Genomic DNA, 20428 nt, shown 5'->3' on the forward strand with positions numbered 1-20428 from the left:
AATTGATACAAGGGGATTCTGTCAGTGATCAACTTAACCTGCTTTTCCAGCATTGCGGTCTCCAGGAAAATTTCAAAAAGGCGCTTATAGTCTGAGCCACTATTTACGGCTCAGCACCACAAGAGTGGGCAATTTTATATTTATTTTATTTCATTTATTTTATACAGGCTATACTATGTCCTTTATTTTATATTTTTAGGACATTCAAGATATATGGTAATATTGCCTGTTTAATAAATTTTTATCTGTTTTATATCTGGTGTATACAATTTGCTCTCACTATACTATTTACGATATTACAGTATCCACTGTGAGCCTGACACAGAAGCTGGCAGGCAGGCAACTGCAATTACATTACACAAAAAAAAAAAAGCAGACTGATGTTCTAGCCCTAAAAAGGGCTTTTTGGGGTGCTGTCCTTACAGCAGAGATCAGATGAGTCCTTCAGGACTGTAGTGGACACTGAATACACTAGCCTAGCTATCCATTTCCCTATCAAATGAGCAGCAGCTACACTTTCCCTCCTCTATCTAAGAATGCAGCTTCAGAATGAATCTAAAATGGATGCTGTACAGGAGGTGGGAGGGTCTGGAAGGGAGGGTCTGCTACTAATTTGCTGGAATGTGTCTGCTGACCGTGAGGCACAGGGTCAAAGTTTACTCAATGATGACGAATAGGGGGCGGGTGGAACCGCGCATGTGTTCGCCCACCGTGGCGAACGCGAACACGCTATGTTCGCCGGGAACTATTCGCCTAGTTAGGATTAGTCACCATGTAAGAATGAAGGAAACTCCATCATTTATAGCACATAAAATATTTTAGTAGCATGTAAGAACTGACATCTCATATACATATTTTAGATACTGTATTTTGTCAAATACTACTGAAGCATTTAACTAAGTGGGTTGTGAAGATGAGATGAGAGCAAGCAGATATGAGTATCAGACTGTAAAATAGTCTGCATATTTACTATCTGCATTTAATATCTGTGTAATTATTGCATCTATATAGTTCCGATCCTGTGTCCACCTATGAGAATAGTGCTCACAGCTCGACTTACTGAATTAAACACAAATTAGGAGGAACAGCTTCACTAAGCTGCAATGATTTGGGTTCCTGAAATGTCCCTTTAAATATTGGTAAGAGTGAAAAGGGCTGGGGCCTAGTCATTTGTCAGATGAGATGATTTATTTATTACCTGGAATTGGCTTCACTCCTAATTCCAGCCTTTGGCTTGCATTCATTCTTTTCCACCATTTCCATCGGTTACTTACCTGCAACAAAGCAAGGTATACCAGCTGATACATTGGTTGCTACACACACACCGCCATTAACTGTATCAAAGGGCAACAATGGAAGACCATTGTCTGTGAAGTTCTGGTTAATAGCCATAAGACCCAACTGGTTTGTGTTGTTGCGAAGCTTCTCTGCAGTTGTAGCATCACTGCCGTAAACCTGGCTTCCATCTATGTAGGCTGTGAGAGTGTTGATTTGCTCGCGTACTGGAAACAGGTTACAGACTGGAGCTGAGCGAAAGAATGGGATGCAGTCACTCTGATTCTTAATACGAGGATCGTTTGGAGGAATCTAAAAGGCACAAGTGATGCCAGCATATTAGTATGGGCAAAGGAAAATAATCTGTGTTAATTTTTTTTTACTTCATTTTTTATTTCTGATTTTTATGTCTAGATTTTTGCATGGAATGTTATAGATATGGATACAATCATGATTTTGCTATTAAATATCCCAAAACCGATTAAAAACACATACAATGGTTATACTGACCACATAAACTGTTGAATAGGTTACATCCTATATGCAGTGCTGTTTATGAATAGTATAACCCTATGGAAAATCATATAGTGACACGTCATAGTGTATTCAATATTGTAGTAATCAGATGGTATATGCGACCAGACCAGTATACCAAACTGAGGCCCTTGTCCATTTCGTGACTTCAATGAAACGCTTATATCCTCAGTAAAGGTAGGGAATACATTTATTGCCCCCCATCAAGTTGTGGCAGTTGGGGTCTCTAATACAATAATAGGGGGTGGAGGACCTATTGTCCCCTTTAGTCCCCAACCATTGGCAGCGCCTAGTCCTAGTCCCTATTATGACAGTGCAGTGAGCAGTCACTGTATGCTGGGTGGGGCATCAGAGAGGATTTAAACCTCCTTATACTAATAACAGATGAAAGACCAAAATTAAGAAAAATACTTTTCTTAATTTTGGTCTTTCATGTGATTAGTATAGAGAGCTCCAAGCTATATAGATATATTGCACATATCTGTCTAAGATACAGGATGGATCATGTAATTTCATTTGTCCAAATTAAATTCTGATCCGAGTCATACTATTGGGTGGTATCACGCCATTTTTGTGTCTGGTTGAGTTTTTCTTTTTACTGTACTGCACAGGTATTAGTGTCCTGATATATTCATATAAACACTGTAAACTATTCTAGTAATCTACTTATCCCAGTACATGAAATATATCCTACCTTTACCTTGTGTGCCACTTTACCCCACTTCCTCTAGAATGTAAGCTTGTCTGAGCAAAGCCCACAACACCCTCTGTTTTATTTACTAATTGCCATCAAACAGCATTTTATCTAAATATTCTTTATGTACTTACCTTTCTTTTTTTAATTTTTCTTTTTCATTTTTTGTGTTCTGAGTTTTTTGTTATTTAGGTTATTCATAAGAAGAATATTTCTTCTTTTTACTATATTGATTGACCATTGGCTGTTTTTTTTCACGCTACAAAAAAACTAGAACTTAAAAATCACAATTATATAAGATATACATATTAAATTGGATTGTCTCTCGGAATACTGTTGAAAACATTTCATACACAGTACTTGTACAAAGTTGGCAGACGGAAAAGCTACTCACCTTCAAAGGGAAGCAGGGGTTTTCCTTGACACAGCTAGTCTCACAATCTACACCATTAGAGAAGGATGACCTTGCAGGACTTGCTACAGCAAAGTCAAGGTCATGATCTACCCATTGTCCCCACTGCATGAACATGAGAGACATGCTTTCATCCAATATCAAATTTTCAGTGGGGAATTGGACAATTTCATTTGATACTGCACGTGCCTTATTAAAACAGAAAAGATCCAAATAAAGAATACCATTTAACTGTTTCAAAACATATACAATGAGTTCTTAGCTTACATAGTCATAATCTTGGCTGAAAAGAAAACTAAAGCCTATCAAATTCAACCTTTAAAATCAGTTGCTTTATAAGCATAAAAAGGCAACCGTCCACCCCAATTGTAGCTATTTCCAATTAGGCACTCTTACTCAACAAATTTGTCAATTTCCTTCTTTCTATTCCCTTTACTCCCCTACATAAACCAAATTTGATCGTGTGTCCTGTATTATACCTATATCTGAATTATGCAACAAATACTTTTTACGTTTTATTTTTAATTTGGGTGTGTGTCTTCTTGTGAGAGATATGGAGTCACATAATTAACATCATTTTTCACTATAAGTACAGGTTAATTCACTTTAATATAGTAACTTAAAACCAACATGAATAATGTATGTTATTAATTATTATTATTATTAGATTTTATTATATAATTACAATAAATTGTCTTCTTTTTGCCTGCATGTCTGGTCTGTGTACTATTGTGGCGGAATCGGCAGTCCTGAATTGGGGAGTACCAACAAATTATTGTTCACATTCTGATAGTTTTAATAATTGTTCATATTTTAATAAATACAAGTTACCAAATGCCAATCTTTTTTTAAACCCCTGTTACAATAAATTAGTGGTCGTGAAACCAATATTGTCATTCTTCATGTGTTTGGGTATACAAGGGTAAGATCTATTCTGTAAAGTACTCTTGACAAAAGGCGCCCTCAAATGGATAAACTGTTCAAAAGTGTATCACAAGGTCCTCAAAAACTTTGGGAGTTCTTCCTACTGGGGAGGATTTGAATCCCTAGAGCATAATTGGTATGTTTATATATATATACATATATATATATATATATATATATATATATATATATATATATATATATATATATATATATATATATATATATATATATAATATATATATATATATATATATATATAAACAATACAATATTGCTTGCACTCCTGGAATAGGTAAATAATGTGCCCGGTTCTGGTCAGGCAAATAGCATAGAAAAACAGAGAATGACCGCACTGAGGGACTTGTAAATATCACTAAAACGTAACTTTTAATGTTCAAAATAAATCAAATCTGTGTGCCTCTGTCTGCTCGGCACTCCCACTTGCAAGCTGAACGCGGCTGCTCGACCCCACACACATGAGGCTGGTGAGTTTATGTTTTAATATATATATATATATATATATATATATATATATGAGCTTGAATCATGTTGTCTGTGTTTTTACCATCCTGATGAAAGTCCAAATATGGGTCTGAAACGTTGATTTGATTTATTTTGAACATTAAAAGTTACGTTTTAGTGATATTTACAAGTCCCTGAGTTCGTTTTTTCTATGTATGTATATATATATTAGTGATATGTGCAAATGCCACATTATGACCGCATGTAACCTACACACATTGATGCAATGAAACATTTAGAAGGAGAAGAGACATTTAGAAGAAGGAGCCTCTTCAAAAATATATTAATTTATATCACAACACCTTAGTTGGAATGTTAGGGAGAATACATGTAAATTCTAAACCTCCAGCTTTGAATCACATGTTAGTAAGGTTAATCTAAGGTTAATTTAAAAATTTTTTGTATAAGAGCCTAGTACATTCTGAACCTGCTCCAGGAATGAGGAAGCAGGATGTAAAAACAAATCAAATGCTAAGAGATGATCATCTAATTGTGTGGCGGGGCGAGGGGGATACAGGCTGAATGGTATGTGGCGTTTATACAGATTGCAATGAATTTTAGGGGAATACAGGCTGCAGAGTGTGGGGGTAGGGACTGCAATGTATGTTTTGGGGAGAAAGGGGCTTCAGGGTATGTTTGGCAATATAGAGACTGTAGTGTGTGTTTATGGGTAAATCAGTCTGTACTGATGATGGGGTTGGGGTGATGTTACATCTCCGCTCTCTTGCATTAGAATATGGCAGTGAAGTAGCAGAAGTAGCAGTACAGTCAAAACAAAGACTGATTCCAACAGCTCCCATGCTGCCTGCATGGTCTGCCCGAAGGTCAATGCTCAGGCACTTGCCGGAAGGCAGGTGCCTGCTATGGTGAGAGGGGGTGCTCTGTCCACCCCCTGCCACCTATCACCCATTACTGACCTCCCGGGCATGAGGGTAGGCTGGCTGAGGCACAGTCTTTTTTCATTGGTCTTTTAGGATATCAGTCCAGATCAATATACTATTATATATGTGTGTCTCTCCTCTACAGCAAACACAAATCTAGACTGACTGTATCAAGAAGATCAACCGCAATTATTCATAGATGGCTTTTTTGGCTAAACAAATGAGAACATAACCTTTCAGTGACATATTTTAAAGACCCAGAGACACACTAAAATTACACTTTCAGCAAGTTTAAAGCAGTACAGATCAGGGGTGGATCCAGAACTGAATCTCGGGAGGGGCACTTGGAGATTATTACAGGGACAATCAAGGCACCAGTGGCGTACACACAACCCATGGGGCCCCGGTGCGAAAACTGATCCGTGGGCCCCCCCCCGCGCTTACTCTGCGCGGGCTGGGGCCGCAACACATGGCGGCGGGCACCTGGTCGCAGGGCTGCGACCCCTGCGACCACGTTATGTACGCCAGTGCATGCATAAACACATACACTTCAAAGGACCACTACAGACACCCAGATCACATCAGCTCAATGAAGTGGTCTGGGTGCCAGGTCTCTCTAGTTTTAACCCTGCAGCTGAAAACATAGCAGTTTCAGAGAAACTGCTGTGTTTCACTGAGGGTTAATCCAGCCTCTAGAGGCTGTCTCATTGACAGCCGCTAGCGGATTTTCTGCGTTTCTCACTGTGAAAATCACAGTGAGAAGACACTGAACGTCCATAGGAAAGCATTGAGTAATGCTTTCCTATGGGCGGTTTGAATGCTCGCGTGGCTCTTGCCACGCATGCGCATTCGGAGCTGTGAGGCGGATCAGGGCGGAGAGATCCCCAGCGCCAAGGGAGTCCGGCGCTGGAGAAAGGCAAGTGCTTAAGACACACACGCACACATTAACTGACAGACACACACTCAGTGACAAACATACATACACACTCACTAACAGACGCACACAGACACACACTCTAACACTAACACGCACACTCCAACACACACACTAACACACACACACACTCTAACACTAAGACAAACACTCTAACACTTACACACACACTCTAACACACGCTCACACACACACACGAACACACACACACTCACTAACATACACACACACACACTCACTAACATACACTCACACACACACACACTAACACACACTCACTAACACACTCACTAACACACACTCACTAACATACACTCACACACACTCACTAACACACACTCACTAACATACACTCACACTAACATACACTCACACTAACATACACTCACACTAACATACACTCTCACACACACACACACTAACATACACTCACACACACACACACTCACACACTAACTAACATACACTAACACACTCACACTCACACTAACATACACTCACACTAACATACACTCACACTAACACACACACACACACACACACACACTAACGAACATACACTAACACACTCACACACACTCACTAACATACACTCACTAACATACACTCACTAACATACACACACACACTAACTAACATACACTAACACACTCACACAAACACACACTCACTAACATACACTCACTAACATACACTCACTGACATACACTCACTAACATACACTCACACTAACACACACTCACACTAACATACACTCACTAACATACACTCTCACACACACACGTTTTTTTTTTGTTTTTTTTCTATTTAATCCCCCCAGCCTCCTTACCTGTGGGAGAGCTGGGGGGATTCCCTGGGGTCCAGTGGTGTCACCCGGCGGGCAGTCAGGCTGGCGGGCGCGCGAGGGAGTACTCTCCCCTGAGTGCTCCCTCTTCAGCTCCCTCGCGCGCCGCGTACTGATGCCGGAGCCGGAAGATGACGTCATCTTCCGGCTCCAGTTTCAGTGCGGTGCGCGAGGGAGCTGAAGAGGAAGCACTCAGGGGAGAGTGCTCCCTCGCGCGCCCGCCAGCCTGACTGCCCGCCGGGTGTAAGCAGGGCCAGCCTCGGGGGGCCCGGAGGTGGCCGGCTCCTGGGCCCCCCAGGAGAAGAGGCTGGCCCAGTGAGTACATACCTGGGTCGCAGGGCGGCCGGGCCCCCTGGTGGGCCGGGCCCGGTCGCAGCCGCGACCCCTGCGACCCCGGTATGTACGCCACTGCAAGGCACAATAACCACTACAGCTCTCTGTAGTAGTTGTGGTTCCAGAAACGCAGTGGTGCCCTCCCTGAGTAAGTAGTCAAACTATTTAGGAACAGTTTGACAATTTACCTGGGTTCTGCCCATACAGACACTGCACCCCTCACACAAATACACATACTGTCGCCCATACATACACTGCACCCCATACACATACTTTCACCCATACACACACTGCACCCCATACACATACTGTCGCCCATACACACACTGCACCCCATACACACACTGCCCCCTCACACACACTGCCCCATACACACACATTGCACCACTCACACACACACATTGCATCTCTCACACACTTCACTTCACACACACACACACACACACACAGAACATAAACACACATTGCATCCCTCACACACTCACACTGCATTCCTCACACAGACACACTGCACCCCTCACACACTCTGATCCCCATACACACACTACAGCCCTCACAGTGTGTGTGAGGGGTGCAGTGTGTGTGTGTGTGTGTGTGTTTGTGTGTGTGAGGGGGCAGTGTGCATATGGGGGGCAGTGTGTGTGTGGGGGGGCAGTGTGTTTGTGTGTGTGTGTGTGTGTGTGTGTGTGTGAGAGGGGCAGTGTGTGTGTGTGAGGGGTGCAGTGTGTGTGTGTGTGTGTGTGTGAGAGGGGCAGTGTGTGTGTGTGAGGGGCAGTGTGTGTGTGTGGTGGCAGTGTGTTAATGTGTAGAGATTTCTTAAGTGTCTGCTGGCCTAAAGCAAATATATGTTTTTTGTTTTTTTATTAAAATCATATACTTTATGTCCCTTCTTACCTCAGGGTGGTGGGACATTTTTCAATCCCTGGTGGTCAGGTGGAAGCCCCAGTTGTCCCAGTGGTGAGTGAACTCTAGCCTGCAGCTCCTGCGTCTAGAGCTCCTTCTCGGGAGATCAGAGTCATTGCCATGGTAATCAGGGAAATGCTCCATGCTCGTGAGAGGAGTACCTGGAGGAGCTGCAGGCTCAGCCCCCAGGTCCTCTCTCCCTCCCATGCCGGCTGCCCAGTAAGGTGCCTGCAGGATGGTAAGGGAGATCTCTGATCTCCCCTCCAGTCCGTGAAGGCACACTGCAGGGCTGGCACTTGGATTGCACAGGCCCAGCAAGGGAGAGCTTTGGTTTTCTCCCCCCTGGATCCACCACTTGTACAGATGCAGATAATAATGGTTATATCAACAAAGCATTGTTATTTAAAGGAATACTCCATTAAAACATATTTAGTAGATATATTCTTAAAGAGAATATACATTTCATTTGTTTTGAATGTTTTTTGGGGGGGATATATGAAGTCTTGGCTTGCAATACCTGCAGATCTAGTATCTGCAGCTACAGTAAGCCCTTCCCTCCTTCCCCAATACAGACGTTCTGTTGATGTTGATAATCTATTGACATTGGCACTTTTATAAAATGATAAAAAAGATCACACTCTATACAAGGAGTGTTCAGGAAGTAATGATTCACAACAATAGGTTGGATGGTCTTACCAAAGGCAGAGGGAATCCATTGTAAAGCTTGTTTTCAGTCCAGCCTTGAGGAAGTGAAAAGCCATCTTCATACTGAGCTGGTAGCAATCGTTTATAGCCAGTATTAGCAGCACCAAGCCCTGGTCTAATCCTATGAATATAGTTAGGCACAGTAAGTTGTAATACTTTTATACATGCTACTGAATTTTCACTAAAATGTAACCTGTTGGGTTTCAGATCATGTGATTTGTGGCAGCTGTTAATGATGTGGATTTGTCTACATGGGACGGTGAACAATAAGTAGAACACCAGCTTGAAGAATAATAATTACATTAACGTTCTATATATTTATTCAGGAAACATACATTTATCTTGTCCTTACTTTTGTCCCAAGTCTAGATGTTACCACTAACCAACGTTATGATACTTATTTCATGGACCTCAATAGATTAAAAGGTGGAATCGAAACCTGTGAAATTGTATTTATTGTATTTATCACCTGTTATTACACTCGCCATTCATGGTGCGATAGTTGCTCTTCTTGCAAGTTTTTAGAATTAGTTGAGAGCTACAGCCTGTTACCTGTGAAATATATGCCATCTGTTTCTCAGTCAGCAAATCTGAAAAATTAAATTGAAACAATTAGCTTTCGACAATTCATGTTATGTCATTATATCATTTATTAAGGAACAGCGCACACATAAATGCATATTTTGCGCGTGTCCCCAATTTCTTTGTGTCTTTTGTTATATTGATATAGACTTAAAACCATATTATGTATTTTTCAACTGGCTTCATTGTTTGAATACACAAACATTCGGTTCAGTCTGGGGCTTATCTTGATGGGTGAATATGACTCTAGATCAGGGGTTCTCAACCCAGTCCTCAAGGACCCCCAAACTGTCCAGGATTTATGGATCACCATGCTGTGTCTAATGTGTTTTTTTTTGGAGGGGGGCGGGCAGGGGGTCCAGCACAATTTATTCGATACAGCAATTTTTTTTATTTTACTCAGGCAAGTGGATGGTCAAAGACAACTTTAATACAAAGAATTAGCTTTGACCCCAATTTCTTTTTGAAGTTTTTTTAGGAGGTACTCATTGTTACCATACATTTTAGAGTGACAAACATGCATGAAATTAAACTGGAAGGTTAAACAATAAGTTAATATATCTGCTTATTTCCACTCAGTATTCTAAGTCAGATCCATGTTAAGTGGATACGTATTTTTCCATATTCATAAATGTTTATATAAAATGCATTCTCTGGGTTTTATACTTGGTCATCAATTTTGGTTTATAAAAAACAGATAGTGGGCACCTTAGTCTACAGCATACATTGGGACTGGGGCGTGTATAGACCCCATGGAGAGGGAAAAAGGGGCGGGGGGAGAGTTGTACAAAATATTTAATGGATGTAACTGTCACATCCTGCTCTGTTCTGTGGAGATGTCTGGCCTTGGCTTCTGGTATCCAGTACTCTTTTTACAATTCTTGTTTAGTTTTTCTTGGTTTTTCTGGTTTTCTATTCCATGTCTGGTTTTCCTTATGCTGGGTTTTCTGGGTTAATTCCATTATTCCGTCCTTGTAATTCACAGTCTCCTGGATTAATTTATATGTTTGTTTTATGTTGCCACACCCATTTGTTTTCCATTTTCCTTTTGTTTCAGTCTGGACCTGCAGCAGTGATTCAAGTCTCTGCCCTTTATTGCAGGTAAGTGCTATTGTGGTTTAGTTTGGTTCTTTTAGAGAACATTAGGCAGTGTAGGACCTGCCGAATATGGGGTACATTGGCGTTGTGGCAGGCTTACGCAATGTATGATCATATAATGTAAATCCCCATACTTTTCATTATATAGTGCTTAGTTATGTCTCCTCTTGTTTTGCCTATTATATCTTGTCTTGTTTTATTTTGTAATCCCAGTCCATGTACAGTCCTGTCCTGTCCCGCCCCTGTCTAGTTAATGTTCCCTTATGTATTGTGTACATGTTCTGGGTTTAGCTTCCTATCCTTCTCTGGTTCTGGGTTCTACTAGTTCTGTCTTGTTTTCATGTTTGGTGCCTGTTCTAGTCTTGCCTTGTTTCTGTACTGGATACATGTCTGCTGATCCCACCTATTCAGTTCCTGGGAGGTCTGCATATCAAGTTCCTGGGATCCGCATAAGCTGCATCAGGGTTATGGTATGTGGCCAGGGCCGGTGCAAGGATTTTTGCCGCCCTAGGCAAAAGAAAGATTTGCCCCCCCCCGCCCTCCCCTAGTGGTCTATCCTCCCTTAGCGGTCTCTCCTCACCCCCCTCCCCTAGTGGTCTCTCCACCACCCCCTCCCTCCTTTAGTGGTCTGTCCCTCCCCCACGTTCTCCTCAACCCCCCTCCCTGTGTTCTCCTCTCCCCCCTCGTGTTCTCCTCTTCTTCTCCACCGTGTTCTCCTCTTATTCCCCCCCTCCCTGTGTTCTCCACTTCTTCCCCCCCTCCCTGTGTTCTCCTCTTCTTCTTCCCCCTCCCTGTGTTCTCCTCTTCTTCTCCCCCCGTCCCTGTAATCTCTTCTTCTCCCCCCTGTAATCTTCTCTTCTTCCCCCTCCCTCCCTGTAATATTCTTCCCCCTCCCTCCCTGTAATATTCTTCCCCCTCCCTCCCTGTAATATTCTCCCCCCCTCCCTGTAATATTCTCCCCCCCCCTCCCTGTAATATTCTTCCCCCTCCCTCCCTGTAATATTCTCCCCCCCTCCCTGTAATATTCTCCCCCCTCCCTGTAATATTCTCCCCTCCAATCTTCTCCTCCCCCTCCCTCCCTCCCTGTAATATTCTCCCCCCTCCCCTCCAATCTTCTCCCCCCCTCCCCTCCCCTCTAATCTTCTTCCCCCCCTCCCCTCCAATCTTCTTCCCCCCATCCCCTCCAATCTTCTTCCCCCCCTCCAATCTTCTTCCCCCCCTCCCCTCCAATCTTCTCCCCCCCTCCAATCTTCTTCCCCCCCTCCCCTCCAATCTTCTCCCCCCCTCCAATCTTCTCCCCCCTCTCCTCTCCAATCTTCTCCCCCCCCTCCCCTCCAATCTTCTCCCCCCTCCAATCTTCTTCCCCCCTCCCCTCCCATCTTCTTCCCCCCTCCCCTCCAATCTTCTTCCCCCCCTCCCCTCCAATCTTCTTCCCCCCCTCCCCTCCAATCTTCTCCTCCCCCCTCCAATCTTCTTTCCCCCCTCCCCTCCAATATTCTCCTCCCCCCTCCCCTCCAATCTTCTCCTCCCCCCTCCCCTCCATTCCTCTTCCCCCCTCCCCTCCAATTCTCCTCCCCCCTCCCCTCCAATCCTCTCCTCACCTCCCCTGTTGCATGGCCGAGCTCCTTTCCGGTCCGCGGTCCCGGCCGGACTGACAGGAAGTGCACACTGAGTGTGCACTTCCTGTCAGTCCGGGTGGGTCGCGGACCGGAGAGGAGCTTGGCCACACTACAGGGGAGGGGAGGTGAGGCAGTGCGGCAGCCGTCTGAGCGCTCTCTATAGAGCGCTCAGGCGGATGTTGCATTTAAAGGGCCGGAGATGGGCGGCTGCCTAGTTCGCCTTATAGGAAGCGCTGGTGCTCAACACCAGGGGGCGTGCGGTTACCCAGCACCAGGCCCTGATAGTCCATTACCACACTGTGACTCATACTCTGAACATCAGGCATACTGGGTCCCGGTCCTCGGACCGCCACCCGTGACAGTAACCAAGAAGGAAAAAATTTAATTTCTATTTTGATTTAACTCATGTAATATGTTCTAACAATGAATTTATCTGCTAGAACTATCCCTAAAGGCATCCCTACCGGTCCAGAATTTAAGGATAACCCACTTGTGTCCACCCAGGCACAACTGGGTAATCCCAAAATCCTGGACTGGCAGGGATGCACTGAGGACTGGGATTGGAACCACTGTGCTAGAACATTGATAATATATATAAGAGAAAATTGTAAGTTATTTGTTTTCATTCAATATATCAATTTTGGCATACATGTCTCTAAATTTCAAAGGTAATGAAACACCATTTGTTTTATATTTTATATTACTAAAGTAACCAAATCACAATTATTTACCTCCTCATCTTTAAATAAAAAAATATTTTCATACAAAACTTTAAAGGGAAACTGTCTTGTCTCTGGATTTTTGATATCATGTTTACTGTTTAAAACTTTGGTTCTTTTGGGGGCATAGCTAACCAGCGATCAGACTAGACGCATGTCACCTCAGCTCCTGCTGAATATTGCTTTCAAGCTGATATTCAACATACCTGGGTCCCTGAAAACAGCTTACTGGGCACCAGTACACAAAAGCAAAGCACTACAGAAAATCCTGAGGGCATATGGTGTCACATCCTGCTCTGTTCTGTGGAGATGTCTGGCCTTGGCTTCTGATATTCAGTTTTTCTGGTTTTCTATTCCGTGTCTGGTTTTCTTTATGCTGGGTTTTCTGGGTTCATTCCTGTATTCTGTTCCTGGAATTCCCAGTGTCTTGGATTCCTTTAAATGTTTGTTTTATGTTGCCACACCCTTTCCTTTTCCATTAATCCTTTTGTTTCAGTTGGTTCCTGCAGGCAGTTGCTCCAAGTCCTCTGCCCCTTTCTTGCAGGTAAGTGCTGCGTGTGTTTTATTATTGTTTATTTAGTCATGCATATCTAGGCAGTCTAGGAACCCACCGTAATTGGAGTACTTTGGCGCAGTGGTGGACTGCATACATCTTGGCCATTTATGTATGTCTAAATCTCCAATGATTATTGCACATATTAGTACTTAGTTATGTCTCCTCTTGTTTTGCCTTGCATCTCTGGTCTTGCTTTATTTTGTCTTGTATTCCCAGTTCATGTACAGTCCTGTCCTGCCCTGTTCATGCTTCCCTCATGTCTTGTGTACATGTTCTGGTTTCTGCTTTCTGTCCTGCTCTGGCTCTGGGTTCTTCTAGTCTTGTCTTGTTTTCTTGTTAGGTGCCTGTTCTAGTCTTGCCTTGTTTCTGTATTGTGCTGCAGAGCCTCGCTATCCAGTTCCTGGGAGGTCTGCATATCAAGCTCCTAGCTCTTGGGATCCGCAGAAGCTGCATCAGGGCCTTGGTATTGTCAGGATCGGGACAGGGATCCAACACGCAGAGTACAAAGAGTAGTGGGTACGTATACCGGACCTTAGAATGGCCGGACTAACGTAAGGACTAAGTAGAGAATGGTCAGAGACAAGCCGAGGTCGAGGGAACGAGAAGACAGGTAAGCGAGAGACAAGCCGGGTCAAAGGATAACAGAAAATAAGCAGAGAAATACAAACAAGCCGGGTCAGAACCAAAGAGACAAATCGAATACAAGAGCACTGAGTGACTAGACAGGCTAGAACCACGACAGGGCAATGAGCAAATGCGGGAAGCTCTATTAAATACCCCGGTTCTAGGAGGTAATCACACCCCCGACGGGTCCTGATTAGTGCTCAGGACTTGACTGACAGGTCGAGCTGGATTGGCGTCATGACTTCGGCTACTGAGCGTCGCGTCATAAAAGGCTGTGGATCCCTCGCGGCCGGCGTGTAAACGACCGAGGGAACCGCGAGGAATGGAGGAAACAGCCCTTCTGGGAGGAAAAACGTCTAAGTCTCTCCTCTTATCAGAGGTAGAGACTACAGGTACCCTGACAGTACCCCCCCTCTCAGAAATGCCCACCGGGCGGAAGTAACCGGGACGAGACGGAAAGCGGGAGTGAAAAGCCCTGCGGAGACGAGGAGCATGTACATCCTCCTGAGGTACCCAAGTCCTCTCTTCAGGACCATATCCCTTCCAGTCGACAAGATACTGCAGTTTCCCCCGAGAGACTCGAGAATCGATGATGGAGTTGATCTCGTATTCCTCCTGACCCTCAACCTGAACAGGGCGAGGAGAGGAAACAGTGGAGGAAAATCTGTTGCAAATTAGCGGTCTCAGCAAGGAAACATGAAAGGATGCGTAAGGCAGATGGAAGTGCTAGACGATACGCAACCGGGTTAATACGAGTCAGGATCCTGTAAGGACCAATGTAACGAGGAGCGAATTTCATAGAAGGAACCTTTAAACAAATGTTCTTTGTACTCAACCATACCCTATCACCAGGAACAAAAACTGGAGCCGCCCATCTGCGCTTATCAGCGTGTTTCTTGAACAAATGGAATTATGTAGGAGAATTTGTCGAGTCTGATCCCACAACTTCCTCAGATTGGCAACATGAACATCAACCAACGGTACCCCTTGGGAAGGAGAGACCGAAGGAAGAATGGAAGGATGAAAGCCATAATTCATGAAAAAGGGGCTAGAACGAGTAGAATCACAAACAAGATTATTGTGCGCGAACTCTGCCCAAGGAATCAAACCGACCCAATCGTCCTGATGTTCGGAGACAAAACAACGCAAATATTGTTCAATCTTTTGATTGGTACGTTCAGCAGCTCCATTAGACTGAGGGTGATAGGCAGAAGAAAAATTCAATTTGATGCCTAGTTGAGAACAGAAGGATCTCCAGAAACGTGAAACAAATTGAGAACCTCTATCAGAAATAATTTCGGAAGGTATCCCATGTAAGCGAAAAATCTCTCTCGCGAATATTTCCGCCAATTCAGGAGAAGTCGGAAGTTTAGGTAAAGGCACGAAATGAGCCATCTTAGTAAACCTATCAACCACCGTGAGAATAACAGTCTGTTTCTTAGAAATAGGCAAATCCACAATAAAGTCCATGGCTAAACAGGACCATGGTCTCTCTGGAATGTCCAAGGGATGTAACAGACCACATGGAAGAGTATGAGGTTGCTTGGTCTTAGTACAGACCTCACACGCTCCAACGAAATCCTTAATATCCTTTCGTAAAGAAGGCCACCAGAAATCTTTAGAGATCAAGGAATATGTCTTGCGAATGCCAGGATGCCCAGCCACCTTACTTTCGTGAAAACACTGTAAGAGCTTCAGTTGGAGTTCAGGAGGAACGAAGTGTCTTGCCACAGGAGTCTGTCTAGGTGCCAGATGTTGCAACTTCATGATCTGGGCAAGCAGCGGAGAATGAATTTTGAGACTTGTGTTGGCGATAATATTGCACTTGGGTACTATAGAAGACAAAACCGGCTCAGATACCGTAGAAGGTTCATATTGGCGAGACAAAGCATCGGCTTTAGAATTCTTAGAACCAGGTCTATAAGTGAGTACGTAATTGAAATGAGTGAGGAATAAAGACCAACGAGCTTGCCTGGAGGACAATCGCTTGGCCTCCCCAATATAGAACAAGTTCTTGTGGTCCGTCAAAATAGTAACAGGGTGTAAGGTCCCTTCCAATAAATGTCTCCATTCCTTTAAAGCCATGATAACCGCTAGTAGTTCCCTGTCACCAATGTCATATCTGCTCTCTGGACCTGATAGTTTTTTGGAAAAAAAACCACATGGATGTAATGGTTTATCCACACCCAACCTTTGGGACAGGATAGCACCTACACCCGTCTCAGAGGCGTCTACTTCGAGTAGGAACGGCAGAGTAGTATCAGGGTGAACTAAAATGGGTGCAGAAGCAAAAAGTTCCTTGAGAGTTTTGAAAGCAAGAAGCGCTTCAGTAGACCAATTCTTAGTGTCAGCCCCCTGTCTGGTCATATTGGTGATAGGCGCAATAATTGAAGAGTATCCCTTAATGAAGCGCCTATAATAATTGGAGAATCCAATAAACCTCTGAATGGCCTTGAGACCCTTAGGTAAGGGCCAATCTAAAATGGACTGGAGTTTATCCGGATCCATTTGAAACCCTTCCCCAGAAATCACATAACCAAGAAAGTTAGTCTGGGATTGATCAAAGCTACATTTCTCCAATTTGCAGTCCAAGCCATGTTGAAGAAGTTTGCGCAAAACCCTTCTGACTTGTCTGTGGTGAGTCTCAATCTCCCTAGAATGTATAAGTATATCATCCAGGTATACAATAACACAGTCATGTTGAAATTCTCTAAGAACTTCATTGATCAAGTCCTGAAATACTGCCGGTGCATTGCAGAGACCAAAAGGCATTACTGTATACTCATAGTGCCCATATCGAGTGTTGAACGCCGTCATCCACTCGTGGCCCTGCTGAATTCTCACCAAGTTATATGCCCCTCTGAGATCTAACTTGGTGAAAATCTTGGAACCCTTTAAACGATCAAAGAGCTCGGTAATCAAAGGAATCGGGTAGGCATTTCTAATGGTTATTTTGTTCAAACCTCGGTAGTCAATGCAAGGTCTCAGCGTGCCATCCTTCTTTTTAACAAAAAAAAAAACAGCCCCGGCAGGGGAGGATGATCTCCTAATGAATCCTTTGTCTAGGTTCTCTCGAATATACTCCTCTAGGACTAAGTTCTCTTTAGTAGACAAAGGGTATACATTGCCCCTGGGGGGCATAGTACCAGGAAGTAGATTAATCTTACAATCAAAGGACCTGTGTGGAGGTAAAGTATCAGCCTTCTTTTTGTCAAATACCGCCTTTAAATCCAGGTACAATGGCGGTATTTGTACCTCTGTAGAGTCGGTAGAATTAGTTGGTGTGTTAACTATGCAAAGCGGTGACACTTTCCGTAAACAACTCTCCTGACAACTCTGACCCCATGAGAGTATCTCCCCTAATTCCCAATCAATAATAGGGTTATGTCTCTTTAACCAAGAATACCCCAGGACTATGGGAACAGAAGGAGATGAAATGAGTAATAGAGATATGTCTTCCTCGTGTAAGATACCAACAGTTAAGTTAACGGGTATGGTTTCACGAAAAATAACAGGCTCAGCTAAAGGTCTACCATCTATGGCCTCAACGGCCAAGGGCGTCTCCCTTAACTGAGATGGGATAGTGTGTTTAGTAACAAAAACTTGGTCGATAAAGCTCTCAGCAGCTCCGGAATCTATCAATGCCACAGTTTTTAGCACTCCCCTCTCCCAAGTTAAAGAAACGGGTAGCAGAAGCCTGTGATCTTTATAATTATGAGTAGAGGACAAAATAGAAACACCCAAGGCCTGTCCTCTAGAGAAACTTAGGTGCGAGCGTTTCCCTAACGATTAGGACAATTTAGGCGTAAGTGGCCTCTGACTCCACAGTACATACACAACCCCTCCCTTCTCCTGTACTGTCTCTCCTCTTCTGAGAGGCGAGTATTGCCTATCTGCATAGGTTCTGGAAAAGGTGATGTTTTGGTTTCTGGACTTTGAAATGAGGGGGCTAGTTTAAAGGAAGGTCTACAGGTTCTATCTCGAGTGTTCTGCCTCTCTCTTAAGCGTTCGTCAATGCGAGAGATAAAAGAAATTAAATCCTCCAAATTCTCAGGAAGCTCTCTAGTAGCAACCTCATCAAGTATTACATCTGATAATCCGTTTAAAAATACGTCCATATAAGCCTGTTCATTCCACTTAACTTCTGCCGCCAAGGACCTGAACTCTAGTGCATAATCCACAAGTGTTCGGTTATCTTGTCTAAGGCGCAACAGTTATCTAGCTGCATTGACCTTTCTGCCAGGGGGGTCAAAAGTTCTTCTAAAAGCAGCTACAAAGGCATTATAATTATATACTAACGGATTATCATTTTCCCACAACGGATTGGCCCATCTCAGAGCTTTCTCAACGAGTAAGGTGATAATAAATCCAACCTTCGCCCTATCTGTAGGATATGAGCGGGGTTGTAATTCGAAGTGGATACTGATTTGGTTTAAAAAACCTCGACACTTCTCAGGAGAACCACCATAACGTACAGGTGGGGTAATACGGGAAGAGGCACCTAAAGTGGCTACCTCTAGACCTGAACTCACAGGAGAGATAGAAGTATTACGCATCTCCTCTGGTGGATTATTAGGACGAGATAGTAACGCCTGTAGCGCTAGGGCCATCTGGTCCACTCTGTGTTCCATGGCGTCAAACCTAGGATCGGAAGGACCAAGCTGACTGTTTGTACCTGCAGGATCCATTGGCCCTGTCGTAATGTCAGGATCGGGACAGGGATCCAACACGCAGAGTACAAAGAGTAGTGGGTACGTATACCGGACCTTAGAATGGCCGGACTAACGTAAGGACTAAGTAGAGAATGGTCAGAGACAAGCTGAGGTCGAGGGAACGAGAAGACAGGTAAGCGAGAGACAAGCCGGGTCAAAGGATAACAGAAAATAAGCAGAGAAATACAAACAAGCCGGGTCAGAACCAAAGAGACAAATCGAATACAAGAGCACTGAGTGACTAGACAGGCTAGAACCACAACAGGGCAATGAGCAAATGCGGGAAGCTCTATTAAATACCCCGGTTCTAGGAGGTAATCACACCCCCGACGGGTCCTGATTAGTGCTCAGGACTTGACTGACAGGTCGAGCTGGATTGGCGTCATGACGTCGGCTACTGAGCGTCGCGTCATAAAAGGATGTGGATCCCTCGCGGCCGGCGTGTAAACGACCGAGGGAACCGCGAGGAACAGAGGAAACAGCCCTTCTGGGAGGAAAAACGTCTAAGTCTCTCCTCTTATCAGAGGTAGAGACTACAGGTACCCTGACAGGTATGTGGCCACACAAACGCTGGTGCTCAACACCAGGGGGCGTGTAGTTACCCAGATCCAGGCCCTGATAATCCACTTCCACGCTGAGACTTCCATTATCATCAGGCACTCAGGGGTCCTGGTCTCCGGACCGCCACCCGTGACATATTGAGAGCCAAATTCGAGATAATGGCATGCTTCTATCACAGCCATGTAGGCCCAAGAGTTACGGCCTGACTCGCCCCACGACCCTCTTTCTACCTCGGATGACGAGGACCTCGAATTATCAGTAGCACCATCTCCTCGTCGCTGGAGCAGGGCACAACCACAACCTCCACTAGCATCCAAAATTGATCTTACCTCAATGGTGACAGATCTCAAAGCCTTCTTTGCATCCTAGATGGCGGTGCTGAGGGAAGATTTGGGCTTGCTGACAGGAGGGCTAAGTGTCACAGAGGAAGATTTCCATGATATACAGATCAAATCATTTTTGAGAGCAGCGCAACTACTGGAAGTAACCAACAAGTTTGCGCCGCTCAGTGTAAAAATCGGGCAGCTAGAGGACAACGCGCTACAATGGAACCTGAAGGTGCGGGGGACACCTGACACCATTGATTCGATGGAACTACCGCAATTCATACGGAGGCTGCTACCTTACCACCTAAACAGGTGAAGGGATTATCTTTAGATGGAATGTACAGAATCCCGGGTACACCCAAAACCAACTCCCTGACACCCGAAGATGTAATTTTATGCTTCAAATCAAGGTCTGATAAAGAAACACTCCTGAAAGCAGTCAGAGGCTCAACGCCATATATCTATGAGGAACACTCTTTAAAGGGACACTTTAGTCACCAAAAGAGTAAGCTAAAGTTTATACTTCCTGGATTGCAAATTCTGTTTAATTTAGATTTTTTTATCTCCTGCTCTGGTAATAGCTTGCTAGACTCTACAGGAGCCTCCCGTATGTAATTAAAATTCAATTTACAGAACAAGAGATATAAACTTTTAAAGTAAGTTACAT

The 20428-nt window shown here is 44.0% G+C and overlaps 1 protein-coding gene across 1 annotated transcript in view; it reads right to left on the reverse strand.

Moving 5' to 3' along the window:
- Window positions 1-20428, reverse strand: part of LOC134586491 (myeloperoxidase-like) — a 45893-nt gene that overhangs the window by 15090 nt on the left and 10375 nt on the right. The window contains exons 4-7 of the mRNA XM_063442073.1: window positions 9434-9554; window positions 8956-9085; window positions 2898-3104; window positions 1275-1587 (exon numbers count right to left, since the gene is read on the reverse strand). Of these exons, the coding sequence (XP_063298143.1) occupies window positions 1275-1587; window positions 2898-3104; window positions 8956-9085; window positions 9434-9554 (771 nt within the window). The remainder of the gene's footprint in view (window positions 1-1274; window positions 1588-2897; window positions 3105-8955; window positions 9086-9433; window positions 9555-20428) is intronic.

The sequence above is a fragment of the Pelobates fuscus genome, chromosome 1, assembly GCF_036172605.1.
Source record: "Pelobates fuscus isolate aPelFus1 chromosome 1, aPelFus1.pri, whole genome shotgun sequence".
NCBI classification, from domain to species: domain Eukaryota; kingdom Metazoa; phylum Chordata; class Amphibia; order Anura; family Pelobatidae; genus Pelobates; species Pelobates fuscus.